A 16965-nucleotide genomic window follows, 5' to 3' on the forward strand; every position below is an offset into this window, starting at 1 on the left:
ACATTGCAGGGACATGTTATTAATTCAATTGTAAAACTTTTATTTTATTTTTATTTGTTTTTGGAAACCTCATCCCACCCGTGGCCACTTGGCCTTTTCGCCTGCCTACCAACCATTAGGTTGGACGGGCGGCGCAAAATTTAGCTTAATTGAGTATTTAATGGCCTTAACAGGCCTTTTAATTGCTGATCCCGGCACGCGCGCACCGACCGAACTATCGCGCAACTGCGTTGACCGACGTCAACCCGCGTCAGTTCACGCTCAAGCGGGTCGGAATGTACCTGCCCACCGAGCGAAAATTACTGTCCCATGTCTTCACTCCCCTCATCTAAGTCATTGATGTAAATCGTAAAAAGTTGAGGCCCCAGTACAGACCCCTGTGGGACTCCACTTGTCACATCCTGCCAATCAGAAAAAGACCCATTTATGCATACTCTCTGCTTTCTGCCAGCCAGCCAATCTTCTATCCATGCTAATATGTTACCCCCACACTAAATGCTTTTATTTCCCCTAACAACCTTTGATGTGGCACCTTATCAAACGCCTCCTGGAATTCCAAGTACAGTACGTCTACAGGCTCCCCTTTATCCACTATGCCATGTCACTCCTTCAAAGAACTCTAATAAATTGGTTAAACAAGATTTTCCTTTCACAAAACCATGCTGACTCTTTCCGATGGCCTTGAGCTCTTCTAAGGGCCCAGCTATAACTTCCTTAATGATCAATTCTGACAACTTCCCCACGACAGATGTCAAGCTAACTGGCCTATAGTTTCCTGTTTTCTGCCTCTCTCGCTCCTTGAATAGAGGGGTTATATTTGCTACTTTCCAATCTGTTGGAACCTTTCCAGAATCTAGTGAATTTTGGGAAATTAACACCAGTGCATAGACCACCTCATTAACCACCTTTTTTAAGACCCTGGAATGTAGTCCATCGGGACCTGGAGACTTGCCAGCCCCAGCTCCATCAGTTTGCTCAGTACCATTTCCCTAGTGATTGTAATTTCACCAAGTTCCTCTCTGCTTTTCACCTCCTGATTTGCAGCTATTACTGGAATGTTTTTTGTATCCTTTATAGTGAACACAGAAGCAAAATATTTGTTCATTTCTTCCGCCATTTCCTTATTATCTACTATTAACTCCCCACTGTCACTCCCTAGAGGGCCAACACTTTACTTACTCTTTTCCTTTTTAAATACCTGTAGAAACTCATGCAATCTGTTTTTACATTTCTAGCTAGCTTCCTCTCATACTCTAATTTCTTTCTCCTATTAATGTTTTAGTCATTCTCTGCCATTCTTCAGTTTCTGTCCAATCATCTGTCCTGCCACTCATCTTTGTGTTGTTGTCTGCTTTTTCCTCAAGTTTGATGCTTTCCATAACTTCTTTAGTTAACCACGGATGGTGGGTCCTCCCCTTAAAATTTTTCTTGATAGTAGGAATGTACTAATTCTGAATACTCAAATATCCCCTTAAATGTCTGCAACTGCTTTTCTTTTGATCTATCCTCTAGCATAGTTTCCCAGTTCACTTCATCTAGCTCAGCTTTCGTCCCCTCATAATTGTCCTTATTTAAGTTTAAGATACTAGCCTTAGACCCACTCTTCTCCCTTTCAAACTGGATGTAAAATTCAATCATGTTGTGGTCGCTGCTGCCTAGGGGTGTCTTTACTCTGAGGCCATTAATTAATCCTTTCACGTTACACTATACCGAGTCTAATATAACCTGCTCTCTGGTTGTTTCCAGAACATGCTGCTCTAAGAAACTATCTTGAAAGCATTCTAAGAACTCCTCATCCAGGCTACTACTGCCAATCTGATTTTTCCAGTTTGTCTGTAGATTAAAATCATCCATGATTATTGCCATCCCTTTATCACAAGCACACAATATTTTCTCTTGTATACTTTGTCCCACACTGTGGCTACTGTTAGGGGGCCTGTAGACCACTCCCACTAATGACTTTTTTCTCCTACTATTCCTCATCTCCACCCAAACTGATTCTACATCATGAGGTGACCAGAACTGCACACAGTACTCAAGTTGTGGCCTAACTAATGCTTTATCCAGTTCCTGTCCCCCCCATTCTTATATTCTGTGCCCCGGCTGATGAATGAGAGGATTCCATATACCTTCTTAACCATCTTTATCCTGGATACTTTCAAGGATCTGTGGACATTCACTCCAAGGTCTCTCACTTCTTCTACAGCTCTCAGTATCCTCCCATTTACTGTGTAATCGTTTGCCTTGTTTGACCTCCCCAAATGTATCACTTCACACTTCTCTGGGTTGAATTCCATTTCCCACCTGACCAGTCCATTGAATCTTCCTGTAGTTTACAGCAATCCTCTTCACTATCAACCTCGTGGCCAATTTTTTTTATCACCTGCAAACTTCTCGATCATTCTCCCTCCATTTATATCTAAATCATCAACATATACCACGAAAAGCAGGGGAGCAAGTACTAACCCTGTGGAACCCCACTGGAAACAGCTTTCCAGTCACAAAAACACCTGCCAACAATTATCCTTTGTTTCCTGCCACTGAGCCAATTTTGTATCCAGTTTGTTACATTCCCCTGGATCCCATGGGCTTTTATTTTTTTACCCAGTCTGCCATGTGGAACCGTGTCAAAAGCCTTGCTAAAATCCATGTAGACCACATCCACTGCACTCCCCTCATCAATCCTCCTTGTTATTTCCTCAACAAATTCAATCAAATTAGTCAGACACAATTTCCCTTGACAAATCCATGCTGACTTTCCTTGATTGCCTTTCTAAGTTACAGTTTATCCTGTACCTCAGAAGTGATTCCAATAATTTGCCCACTACTGAGTTTTTTTCTGACTGGCCTGTAATTATTCGGTCTATCCCTCGCTCCCTTTTTCAATAAGGGTACAACGTTAGCAGGCCTCCAATCCTCCGGCACCTCACCTGTATCCAGTGAGGATTGGAAAATGATGGTCAGACCCGCAACAATTTCCCGGCTGGTTTCTTTTAACAGCCTGGGATACATTTCATCCGGCACTGGCAATTTATCCACTTTCAAGGATGCTAATCCCCTTAATACTTCCTCTCTCCCTGTGTTTATCACATCCATTACTTCACACTCCTCCTCCTTAACTACAATGTCTGCAATGTCCCCCTCTTCTGTGAAGACAGACACAAAGCATTCGTTATCCAATACCCACTTCCTCCGCCTCCACACACAGGTTACCCATTAGGTCTTGTGTGGGCCCTACTCTTTCCTTAGTTATCCCCTTACTCTTAATGTATTGATAAAACATTAGGGCTCTCTTTGATTTTTCTCGTCAATATTCTTTCATGTCCTCTCTGCTTTCCTTATTTCCTTGTTGATCGCACCTCTGCACTTTCTGTTCTCCTCTCAGTTTTCTGTAGTATTGAGTTCTCGGTGTCTGATGTAAGCTTTCCTTTTGTGCCTTATCTTACCCTGTAAACTCCTTGACATCCAGGGGCTCTAGATTTGGCCGTCTCACCCTTTTACTTTGTGGGAACATGTTTACTCTGAACCCTTTGAATCTCCCTTTCGAATGCCTCCCACTGACTCTGACACTGACTTACCTTCAAGTAGCTGTTTCCAGTCCACTTATGTTAAATCACTCCTCAGCTCAGTAAAATTGGCCTTACCCTAATTTTAACTCCTGTTTTATCTTTGTCCTTTTCCATAATTATGTTAAAAATAACTGGAACTGTTTTCCCACTGTCACTCCTTCCACCTGGCCAACTTGGTTTCCTAAAACTAAGTTCAGAACTGCGCCCCCTTTAGTTGGACTTGCTACATACTGGCCAAAATGTTCTCCCAAATGCACCTTAAGAATTCTGTTCCTTCTATTCTTTTCATACTAAACCTATCCTAGTTAATATTAGGGTAGTTAAAATCCCCTACTATGATTGCACTTCTCAGAGATTTGCCTACATATTTGCTCTTCTATTTCCCTCTGACTGTTTGGTGGTACTCTAGTACATCCCCAGTAGTGTGACTGCCCCTTTTTATTCCTAAGCTCATTCCATATGGCCTCAATTGATGATCCTTCTAACATACCACCCCTCCTCACAGCTGTAATTTGCTTCTTTAACCAAAATTGCCATCCTCCATACTTTTTTATCCTCCTCTATCTTGTCTGAAAACCCTGTAACCAGGAATGTTGAGCTAACATATCTGCCCCTCTTTAAACCATGTTTCAGATACCAATAACTACGGTATCATACTGCCACGTTTCTATCTGTGCCCTCAGTGCATCTGCTTTGTTTGCTCTACTCCTTGCTTTGAAGTATATACATGGGGAGGTGGTGACATAGTGGTATTGTCACTGGGCTAGTATTCCAGAGACCCAGGGTAATGCTCTGGGGACCTGGGTTCCAATCCCACCATGGCAGATTGTGGAATTTTAATTCTATAAAAACCTGGAATTAAAAGTGTGATGATGACCACAAAACTATTGCCCTTTAGGGAAGGAAATCTGCTGTCCTTACCTGATCTGGCCTCTATGTGACTCCAGTCCCACAGCAATGTGGTTGACTCTTAAATGCTCTCTAAACGAGGGCAATAAATGCTGGCCTAGCCAGCGATGCCCACATAATCCAAATGATTAATATATATGGTAAACAGCAAGGGCCCCAATACTGAGCCCTGTGGAACACCTCTGGAATCTGTTTTCCATTCACAAAAAGACCTATCAACCATTACCCTTTGTTTCCTGTTACTGAGACAATTTTGGATCCAACTAGCCACTTTCCCCTGTATCCTATGGGATATCACTTTTCTGACCAGTCTGCCATGTGGGATTTTATCAAAAGTCCACTGCACTACCCTCATCAATCCTCCTTGTTACTTCCTCAAAAAATTCTATTAAGTTAGTAAGACACGATCTTCCCCTAACAAAACCATGCTGACTATCCCTGATCAACCCCTGCCTTTCTCAGTGACAGTTTACCCTGTCTCTCAGAATTGATTCCAATAATTGGCCTGCCACCAAAGTCAGTCTGACCAGCCTATAATTTTCTTGCCTATCCCTCACACCCTTTTTAAATAATGGTACAACGTTTGCAGACCTCCAATCCTCTGGTAACTTGCCTGTATATAGTGAGGTTTGGAAAATGATCCTCAGAACATTCACTAATTCCTCCCTGGCTTCCTTTAAAGCCTGGAATACAATCCATCTGGCCCTGGTGATGTATCCACTCTCATTATGCTTATTGTACCTAATATTGCACACTCCTCTTTAACTCGAATGTCTACATCATCAGCTAGTGACACTTCCTGCACATGTGCTTATCTAGGCAATGTAACGTGTCCACGACTGCCCACATGTCACAGGATGGACATTCTGTGCCATTCAGTTTCAAAGGTTATTTATTTTCTCAAGTCCAAAAATGCAAAGCACCCAGGGACCAAGGATGGTTGTGCACATTCCATGTAAACCTTTCAGGGGTAGGGTCAAGGCCATTCACCTTGATTGTGCCAATAACATGGGGATCACTCAGTTAAGTTTCAGTTGGTAGCTTGTGATCAGCTGCAACATGGCGCAATCTCTCACGCATATACTAAATGTCACTGTTTAGATTAACTGATTTCGTTAATGACAGCGCCTTTGCTGGATAGGCCTTGACAGCTGATGCTAAGCCTCTTCACTAAGGCTTCCCCATCTGAAACCAGCCTTAATTTGGTGCAACCTATTCACGTGAGGGGCCACATTTCAATGTTTTTTCTTACTCAAGGGGCTGACGAACAAATTTCGGAGAAGATAAGGCTTAGTATAAAATTAAACATGAATTTCAAAACAAAATCAATGTCAAGCTATAAATTGATCATTTTTAAAAAATTAATTACTAAGAATGACCATTAATAAGTGCCAAGTAGTAGAGCTAACCAGTAAAACCATTTTTTTTTTGCCTTTCCACTTGAGAAACAGAGCTAGAGAGAGAGAGACTAGGCCCCAAGTCCTGATCAAATTTATTGGGGCCAAGCTAAGGAGTTGGTTTTAGGATGGAGAGTAAAGAAGTTGAATCCGAAACTAGGATCCTGAATCTAAATAAAGGGAACTACGAGGGTATGAGGCACAAGTTGGCAGTGATGGATTGGGGAACCTTACTAAAAGGGTTGACGGTGGATAGGCAATGGCTAATATTTAAGGAACGTATTACAACAATTATTCATTCCTGTCTGGCACAAAAGTAAAACAGGAAAGGTGGCTCAACCATGGATTACAAAAGGAAGTAGGGATAGTATTAGATCCAAAGAGAAGACATGTAAAATTGCCAGAAAAAGCAGCAAGTCTGAGGTTTGGGAGCAGCTTAGAATTCAGCAAAAGCAAACAAAAATATATTAATCAAAAGGGGAATTGGAGTATGAGAGTAAACTTGCAAGGGACATAAAAACTGTTTGCAAAAGCTTCTATAAATATGTGAAGAGAAAAATATTAGTAAAGACAAATATATTTCCCTTACGGTCAGAAATGGGGGAAATTATAATGGGGAACAAAGAAATGGCAAAAGAATTGAACACATATTTTGGTTCTATATTCACAAAAGAGGACACAAATAATTTCCCAGAAATGTGAGGGAACCAAGGGTCTAGTGAGAGGGAGGAAATGAAGAAAATCAGTATTATTAAAAAAAAATGGTGCTGGAGAAATTAATGGGGTTGAAGGCTGAAAAATCCCCAGGGGCTGATAATCTACATCCCAGAGCACTAAAGGAAGTGGCCCTGGAAATATTGGATGCATTAGTGGTCATCTTCCAAAATTCTATAGACTCTGGAGCAGTTCCTACAGATTGGAGGGTGGCAAATGTAACCCCACTATTTAAAAAAGGAGAGAGAGAAAAAACAGAGAATTACAGACCAGTTAGTCTAACATCAGTAATGGGGAAAATGCTAGAGTCCATTATAAAAGACGCGGTAACACAACACTTGGAAAGCATTAACGGGATTAGACAAAGTCAGCATGGGTTTATGAAAGGGAAATCATGCTTAACTAATCTACTGGAGTTTTTTGAGGGTGTAACTAGTAGAATAGATAAGGGAGACCCAGTGGATGTGGTGTATTTGGATTTCAAGAAGGGTTTTGATAAGGTCCCACATAAGAGGCTAGTGGGTATAATTAAAGCACATGGGATTGGGGATAATATACTGGCACGGATTGAGAATTGACAGATCGGAAACAGAGAGTGGGAATAAATGGGTCTTTTTCCTGGTGGCAGGCGGTGACTAGTGGGGTACCACAGGGATCAGTGCTTGGGCCCCAGCTATTCACAATATATATAAATGACTTGGATAAGGAAACCGAATGTAATATTTCCAAGTTTGCTGACGACACAAAACTTTGCGGGGTTGTAAGGAGGATGCAAGGAGGCTTCAGGGTGATTTAGACAAGTTGTGTGTCTGGGCAAACACATGGCAGATTTTTTTTAAATGCATTCCTGGGATGTGGGCATCACTGGCTAGGCCAGCATTTATTGCCCATCCTTAATTGCTCTTGTTCGGAGGGCATTTAAGAGCCAACCACATTTCTGTGGATCTGGAGTCACGTGTAGGGCAGACCGGGTAAGGACAGCGGATTTCCTTCCCTAAAGGACATTAGTGAACCAGATGGGTTTTTACAACAATTGACAGTGGCTTCATGGTCATCATTAGACTTTTAATTCCAGATTTTGATTGAATTCAAATTCCACCATCTTCCACCAATCCCATGTGGTGGGATTTGAACCTGGGTCCCCAGAGCATTAACCTGGGTCTCTGGATTACTAGTCCAGATGCAGTATAACGTGGATAAATGTGAAGTTGTACGCTTCGGTATGAAGAACAGAAAAGCAGAGTACTATTTAAATGGCGATATATTGGGAAATATGGTTGTACAAAGGGATCTGGGTATCTTTGTACACCAGTCAATGAAAGTAAACAGGCAGGTGCAGCAAGCATTTAGGAAGGCAAATGGTATGTTGGCCTTCATTGCGAGAGGATTTGTGTTCAGAAGTAGGGATGTCTTACTGCAGTTTTACAGGGCCTCGGTGGGACCAGACCTGGAGTATTGTGTGCAGTTTTGGTCTCCCTACCTAAGAAAGGATATACTTGTCACAGAGGGAGTGCAGCGAAGGTTCACTAGGCTGATACCGGGCAGGACTGTCATATGAGGAGAGATGGGTTCGACTGGGCCTGTATTTACTGGAGTTTAGAAGAATGAGAGGGGATCTGATTGAAACGTATAAAATTCTAACAGAGCCAGACAGACTAGATGCAGGGGTGATGTTTCCCCTAGTTGGGGAGTCTAGAACCAGGGGTCACAGTCTCAGGACATGGGGCAAGCCATTTAGGACTGAGATAAGGAAATATTTCTTCACTCAGAGGCTGGTCAACCTTTGGAATTCTCTACCACAGAGGCTGTGGGGGCCGGGTCACTGAGTATATTCAAGAAAGAAATTGATAAATATTTGGATATTAGGAGCATCAAGGGGTATGGAGAGAAAGCGGGAATATGGCGTTGAAATAGAGGATCAGCCATGACCATATTGAATGGCGGAGCAGGCTAGAAGGGCCGAATGGCCTACTCCTGCTCCTAGTTTCTATGTCTTTGAACAGAAACATCCACTTCCAGCATGGATCATCAATGACACTATCTGCACACATCCAAATCAAACTTTCTGGCAAAATCAGCCAGTGCAGTTTGAAACAGTCTGATAGGTGATGCTGCTGTTTATAAAAATGGAACAGCTGGTGGGCCTGGGCTGCGTTTGCCAGCGCCGTGCACGTCCAGTTGTATGCATGGCTGTTATCTTTATAGGGGGTCGTGTGCAGCAGGGCACAGGTATGGGGATCACTGGCTCTGGAATTGCAAATACTACAGCACCAGCAGCAGAGTCTCTCAGAGGTCCCACAGTTTTCTTTATCCCATTTGATTTCCTTAACATTTTTTTTGCCTTTTGTCCCCCCATTCTTTTGGAAAGGCACCTTCCTTCCAATAAGCCACCTTGTCATAGCAGCATATCTCAATGGTGTGGAAAGGATGGCGCCGTGCTGGGAGAAACAAACCCGCAACTGCAAATGGAATTTGGGTGGATCAGAAGCCTCCCCTCCCTCCCCATCCTAATCCCCGGAATCAGACGCAGCAGGGCTCAGAAACTGGGTGAGGGCCTTCTAATCATCACTGTGTCTCCTGCAAACAGTAACATGGATTCTGCCTGTGCGCAGCCAAGTGTGCATGTGCAGACTGGTATCGGTGGTCACCTTGCACGGCCATCTTGCGTTGGCAGGAGACACGGTGGAGCTACAACAAAGCTCTTTCCGTCTGGTTAGGGACCTACCTTACAAATCCTAACAAAAAACAAGAGTGAGGTAGGGGCGGGAGAGGAGAGCAAGATAGTGAAGGAGGAGACAGAAGTGGAGGAGAGTGTGATGCAAGAAATGAAAAAGGAGGAGAAAGAAAGGAGGAGGGAGACAGAAGTCAGAGGTGGCAATGGCCATGACTCAAAGCTTTAAAGATATGTCAAGTAGATTGGCAGGTGGGTATGGCATCTGATGGTGATTCTGTCTGCCTGAGATGAATGAATCATTGGTAGCTCATTTCTAGTATGACACTTGGGTTTGGCTCACTGCTGTAAAAGATTGGTTGGCGTTGCAGTACACTTAAAGTGATAAATGCTTTCTCTAGTCATTATTTTTAAAACTACTTTTATTTATTTATATACTTATTTAGTATGTTTCGCTAACTGGTGATCTGTGCTATATTTATAAAGCTGTATATCCCTCTCTCTTTTTGAAGAAATCGCCCCTCCTGCTACATTACAGGCCAAAAATGGACCTGCTATGACATCAAGTTTTATCGCCAGCAGAACTTCATAAGGTGCAACTTATGCAGAGACTATCACCCAGCACTCAGTCAGTGCATCACTGGACCTAGCATGTGGCACACACCAGCAAACACACACACCCGATCAGAGGTATTGCTCAACTGGGACTGACACAACAAAAGCCTGCTCCTGTGCTCTCTACTACATTGTGTTGGAATCGCTCATGTTTAAGTGGGTTTACAGTCGTAATATATTACAAAAAGGATCAAATGAAATTGCACCAAGACACTTTTTATACCTGGTTTATAAAGAAAAATGCAGTGTCATGAATTTGATGTGTTAGAAGGCTTTGTTGTTGTGGGCACAAGAAATGTTTTATAGTTTACATTTTGACTTTTGCTTTAGCAATTCTGTGAACCTACTTGTAATTTTAAATCATTTTAATGATGCTGTTTGTTAAGCTGTGGGTAGCTTTGGCTTTCTTATTTAAAGGGCCTTTGGGGTGGTTTATATGGGTTCAGTTCAACAATTTGAGGTTGAAATTCTGAGTTTTTAAAAAACTTTTCTGTGAAATTCCTCTGTTCACTGTTTTAACAGAGCTGTTAGCCCATGAGTTAATGACTTTATAAACTAGTGAGTAAAGTGATTTCATATGAGTGTGTTAATACATACACAGTGAAACTTTAGCTTTTTAATCATAGTTTTAAAAAAGAAACTTTTTGTTTTTTTACACTAGCAATTGCACACCAAAGTGAATCTCTAAGGATTCAGTTCTGAATTCAGTCTGTCAGCCTGAACACTGCTGGTCAGGGCACTTGGACCATGCACTGACACCAAGTTCCACTTCTCTGGAACTGAGCATCATAGTAGTATAATGCAGTACTCACATGGACTGTCTCCCGGCCTTAAAGCCAGAGATTTCGCAGCATTGGGCATGGACACTGCCTGGTAATATACGCTCACACCTTGTTGGAATCTGACCAGGCTCTGTGCAAGTGTTTATAATCATTGGGTTGTAGCATCGCCTGAACCAGGCACCTTCCCATTGATGGTTCATCTTTGTACCTCCAGTGACCTTTAACTATTGCTGAAGAAATGTTAACCTTTGTTCAGATTGTTTTAAACACTTTCACGAGGTCTTTTGTGAAATTTCTAGCTACATCTGTTTTTGTGAAATAGTATTAGGTAAGATTTGCTTTTATTGTGTCAGCAGTAAGCATGAGTACTCCATTGGAATGTTCTCAATTTTCAGGTTTACTAAAAGGATATTCTCAGGAGAGGTGATATATGTTTGTTGTATCACAAACCTTAGTTAAAGTCGTCACAATCATTTTGAGTGATTCAAAAAAAGGACTGCTGTTCACCTGTATTAAAAGATGAAAACTGATAACTCCCAGTACTTGTCAAGAACACTATCCCTAATAAATTCCCATTTATTGTAGTGGAAATCATGGTCTGTTGGTGTGGGAGAGAGAGAAAGTGAGGATTTATGATTGGATTATTGAGGATTGATACTTTTCCCACCTGTACAGAGCAGTTTCTGTAGGATTGTGTATTTATTATATTATAATTATATCTTTTAGTTCCTTGTATCTGGTGTTTAATTTTCTTACACAATGTATACAGATTTCTAAAATAGACAGTCAGCTTTTTAAAAAACAAAATAGCATTAAAGAGAGTTGTGCATTAATATACCAGAGCAGCATTACGCTGTACAGCATCTTTGTAAATATTTTAATGTGTATAACTGATTGCAAAACTGTTGGTATGAAATTCCAACCATTGCAACTTCCTGTATAGTGACTCACAAAATACTATTTTTGGCAGCAATGATAAAATATGTTTTTAGATCAGGCAAAAAGAACCTTCACAAAATTGGAGCTTCTATGATTTTTATGATGGATTAAATGAAATTTTATTTCAAAGCTGTATCCCAGTTTAATTTTCGGCATGTGAAAGTTGAGAGGGAAAGATGAGTACAAAAGGTTTAGTTATGTGGCTTGCAGTAAAAAATATTCTCTCTATCCTCCTCTGTAATCAGCAGGACAGCTCAAGAAACTTGTTCTGTGAAATTCAATGCCTTTTTATGAATACTTAGGGCTGGTGCTGGCAGGTCTGTGATTCTTGATGTAGGAATAAAACTGGATACTGTTGTGCTGCCAATTTTAGTGCAATTTCCCCCATTCTCTTTCCATTACCACACCCTCAACCACCCCCCCTCCCCTCGCCAACCCGGTGCTAACATCCTGTGATGGTGAAAAGCTCTTAACATTATCATGGAAATTATTCAAATGTGAGTAATGGTTTATTACTGAAATAAATACCCAGTGGTAATTGCGAAATGTCACCTCATTTTTTACACTGATTTATTTCTTTTTACTATTCTGTAACATTAATCTTTCTCTGCCTTTTTTTTAAACTTTCATTCACTGTCTTTTTCACACACTCCTTACTTACCAAAGTTCATGATTGAAGATTCTGCCTTGAGGGAGTTGATTGGATCTGGATTTCAGCACATAGAGTGAATCCGCAAGCTGTCTACTTCTGTTTAAATCGTGCAAAGTAGGACAATAAATGGAGTGCCTTTACATTTTTCTATCCTCAGTTAGGTCGGCCCTTTTTTTAATCATTTTCCTCAGTCTCCTATCTGGCAATACAATTCAAAATAAAACTTCAGTGCCTGCTGTGGAAACTTTGCAAAAACTACAATCATTGAATGAAATGTATTATAAATAGAGGGAGCAGACCGTCCACTGGAGGGGACAACACTCAGTGGAATAAATAGCCTTTCCTTTTTGCATGCTTTGATTTTACTGCCATTCCTGACTCATGGCATTTTTATACCCGCCTGGATTCAATCACTCTGTAGCTTTACATTAGGCTTGTGGAAAATGAGTGATTTGTGGCTATGTTTGATGGGTTTATTAAAAGCTGGAACTTTTTAATAGCCACAAAATCGAGAATCTGTGATGTAAGCTGATGAGTATGCAAGCCTGTCCCTTACATCAGCCCCAATACTCCACCTCATATGTTGGCCCTCTTATGCTTCCTTGAATTCCAGTCTAATTACTATTTACATTTCTCTTTGCCTAGTCCCCCTCTTCATATGGACCACCTATTTTGTTTTATTTATTCTTTCATTGGATGTGGGCATCGCTGGCTAGGCGAGCATTTATTACCCAATTCCTAAATTACAATAACTCCGAGCAAGTTAAACTAAAATGCAGCTCCTTTCCCTAAAGTAAATATTTTCCAGAAATCTCAGTTATAAGCTCTGCCACTATTTAAGCACCAACTCAGTTCAGTCACTTTAGAAGACACTGAATCAACCAGATAGTTATTTTAGGGCAGGTGAAGTAATGATGGTGTGAAACCCTTCCCGTAATGAGGATTGTCAGGCAACTCTCAGCATTGTGCTTGCTGTTGAAATCAGCAGATTTATTGAATTCAGTTTCACAATTTGCAGTGGTGGAATTTGAGCCCCTGCTTGTATGTCGTTAGTCCAGTATCAAAACACTACACTACCTTACCTATAACACACAAATCTTCTCCCAAGATCCCTTTCCTTCAGGTACATAAAGGGATAGCCTTAGTTTGATTTGTTGAAAGTATTTAAGATGATGATTCTTTACATTAATTGCTATACGTGTGTTATTGTCCATGTTGACTGTTGAAAGCCAATGGCAATGTGTCAAGCGGTACTTAGAACAGAGACCAGCAAAGCTCTCTGTTGGAAATGTGAAGTTCATGTTCTGAGCATCAATGTGTACAGGAATTGAACTTTGCCCACTTGGTGTGTGCTGAACGAAAAAATGCTCGAGTCCATCACAGACCTGAGAGATTTGGAGAATCTGAATGTCCTGAAATGTAGCCCCTTTGTTATTTGTGCATTGCGAGGGCCATATGGCCTACAAATGCTCCTATTTCTTATGCTTTTATGTTATCACAGTGACTTTAGCCTTTTTTTAAAACAAAAGTTCAAGATAGCTTGACTGTATCAGTATGAAAAATTACAGATGGGCTTCTGTATTTAGTGAACCCTTACATTGGCTTTAAACGATGATGTCATACCTATGGAACAATATGGGTAAAAGATATGAGTGCCTTTAACAAATCCTGATCCACCTTCGGCTTTGGTATCACAATTATTGATCCTGTTACATAATCCAAGAAAACCAGTCAGTGGTTAATTCTGGCTGTTGTGTCATGTTGCCACAAATTTTGCATTTGAGTAAATTAGTGCCGATTTTGGTGAGATCATTCTGCTGTTATCCATTTGACTCTCAACCTTTGTAAAATGCATCATTTCAAACCGTTTTAAGTAAGAAAGCCAAAGCATAATGAAGATAAAAAAGCTGGGGAATTGTTTGGTGAAGCAGCCCAAAACTACAATCCTTAATACTGTGAAGGTAGGTATTGAATTTGGATTATGTTGTGTTTTCAATGACTATGGATGAGTAAGCAGTTTAGATCGATCTTAATTGATTGGCGGTGCAATACACTGTACCTTTAATTCTTCAATATTTTCATCAACACATTTCCAAATGAAAGTACCATATAGCATGTGGCATTCAAAGAAGACTAGATTGAACTGTTTGCTCACCTTGACTACATGTTTACCTATTGCATTGTTTTGATACAAGTAGCATTATGTTTGTGTGGGTTTCAGCTTCTGTGTGGTATCAGAACTGTATTATTTATCCAGCCTTTCATTCATACCTGAATCTGCGCTTGTTTATTGAGCAATGGAGCCTTCAAAGACAATATTGTAAGTAGTTTTTTTTAAAAAAAAATGTGGGGGCCTACAGAATTATTATATATAACTTTATTTTCTACTAAGCTTTGCAGCTATGACCTGATTCCTTGTCATAGTAACACAGAGCAAGTTAAATTATATAACCCTTGCTGTAAATTGGCTACCAATTTAATCTGAATTATTAGGTACATTTTCTAGCACACTGGTACAGTGAGATATTTCTGTGCAATTAGACACAATATTAACTGCAGTGGTGCAGACTGTAGAAGAATCAAGCTGCAAAGATTTTTTTAAAACTCTGTGAATTTTATTCTTTGCATCTTTGCAACATGGTCGGTTATGTGCAGGTTTCATACCTGTTAATAACCTCATTATTTTTTTCAAACAATTTCCTGTTATAGCAGATATAGTGACATTATTGATTCTTTACAACAGTTGAGTATGGAAACTATATTTGAACCCTTCACTATACTTCATGATTCAAATGTAAATCATGCAGGTTTTCATATAGATTATTGATGGGCCAAATGGCCTCCTCCTGTGCTGTGTAATTCCATCATTCTAATAGGCAGAATCTAGCTGCCTGCTTCCAAAAGTATTACCATTCAGAAAAGGAAATGAAATAACTTACATTTCTACTGAACTTTCAGTCAGATATTCAAAGCTTGTATGTATCGTGTAAATACAGTACCTATAGACCAACCAGTCCTGTCGATATTAGCCTGGTCTTGCAGGGTGCCTAACAACTAACTGGCTATTTGTATGTTTGATTTATTTTACAGAAGCTTGAAACAAATAATTTCCTGTGTGTTGCTTTAGTGTTGCCTGATTGACATACAATTTGGGACTGTTAAATGGCTTAGTCTATTCAGGTATAGGAACATATTATTCCATCCTCTTCTAGGATATCATTTGCAGATACCTCATCAGTGTGCTCCATGTGGAGTATATTTTGGAGATTTCATTTTGTATCTCCTGTCTATATCTCAATCTTGATCATGGGACAGGATGGGAACATGTAGTTAGAGTATAAGTTGCTTGTGTATGAGTTGCTTATGTGGAGTATAAAGATTCAGCGTAGACCACAAAGGCTAGCTGGCCTGCTTATGTGCTGTAAATTCTATGTAACATATTCCATCCATAAAGACAGGCAAGTAGTCTTCTAAGCTCCACTTTATAGCTGACTGTAGGTGCTGAGTAAGAATATGTTAGCACTGCCCATAACAGCCCAGCAGAAATGGGAAACTACCAAATAGGTAACCACTATGTAAACCCATATCCATCACACCATATTATTTAATTTTGGAGTAAATTCACCAGCCCAGTTCTATCATAATCCTGAAGGGCAAAATTATTCTGTCTGGTCCTCAAACAGAAGGAGAAAACTTACACCATACCAGGAAACTGACTTTCCATCCAACAGCCAGCAAGAGTGTGTGCTTACAGCATCTGAGTAAATATCTCTCTTTACAAGAAGGCTTACTTGGATAATTAGTAATCCGCTGGAGTCATAGCTGTACCCCAATCTGGGAGAGAGTGCAGCTGAACATTTCTGTAGTGTAGTGCTTCTCGTGTTCACCTCACACGCGAAAGGTCCCCTTTCGAAACCAGGTAGAAACATTTCCCAACCCTGATGACTGTTGCTAACTGGCTCACTATCCTGAACTCCTTGATGGTTTTATTGCACTTGTTCAATTATGAAACACAGTTATACATTTATGCAATGTTTATGTAGAGTACATAAAGCATGGTTTCATGTATGTCAGATACATAATTACAAAACAGTAGAGCAGCTCTTACAGGCAATGCAGGGAACTGATTCTGATGAGTTTAGCTATTGCTCTCTAAACAGTTGTTTTTTTTGGGAGCATTGAATATATTAATAGGGTCAAAGGGAATTCACTGGGCTTTAACAGTCTTTTCAATATGTCTTGGATTAATTTGTGTATCACTTGAAATTCAGACAAACCACAATACAGTTGTCTTTTCAAGTCACTATCCCTTATTCACAGTGAAAGTTGTGTTTAATAGTTATTGAAATTCCCAAGTCTCAAGGCAGACTGATGTGTACCTGTAACCTGTTACATTATCTCTGCTTTCAGCCTTTGTCTAGGCTAGTCTATAGGTACTTCATTTTACTGCAAGACCACATACTGACACTGACTGAGAAAGAGACAGTTAGCATTACTGTGAAATAACTATTGTACCAGCCTGCTGATAGTGTCCCAACTTTTGGAATAAGTGAATAGCTATAGCAATATTTTCTATACATTGATATTATTGTTAGTATTAATTTAAGCACACAGGTCTGATACTCATTGGCATCTTAGAAAACTTTTCTTTTTAACTTCTGCTAAGGTAAGTTGGAGTTTGATAACAATTTTGCTTAAAATCTTGATGTGATTCAAT

General features: G+C 40.3%; 1 protein-coding gene across 1 annotated transcript in view; it reads left to right on the top strand.

The window, feature by feature from the left end:
- pcgf3 (polycomb group ring finger 3) overlaps window positions 1-11240 on the top strand; it is a 188745-nt gene extending 177505 nt beyond the window's left edge. Inside the window, exon 10 of the mRNA XM_078562731.1 lies at window positions 9773-11240. Within this exon, the coding sequence (XP_078418857.1) occupies window positions 9773-9820 (48 nt within the window). The 3' untranslated portion in view covers window positions 9821-11240. The remainder of the gene's footprint in view (window positions 1-9772) is intronic.
- The last annotated feature ends 5725 nt before the right edge of the window (window positions 11241-16965 follow it).

This window comes from Cetorhinus maximus, chromosome 1 (assembly GCF_964194155.1).
Source record: "Cetorhinus maximus chromosome 1, sCetMax3.hap1.1, whole genome shotgun sequence".
NCBI classification, from domain to species: Eukaryota; Metazoa; Chordata; class Chondrichthyes; order Lamniformes; family Cetorhinidae; genus Cetorhinus; species Cetorhinus maximus.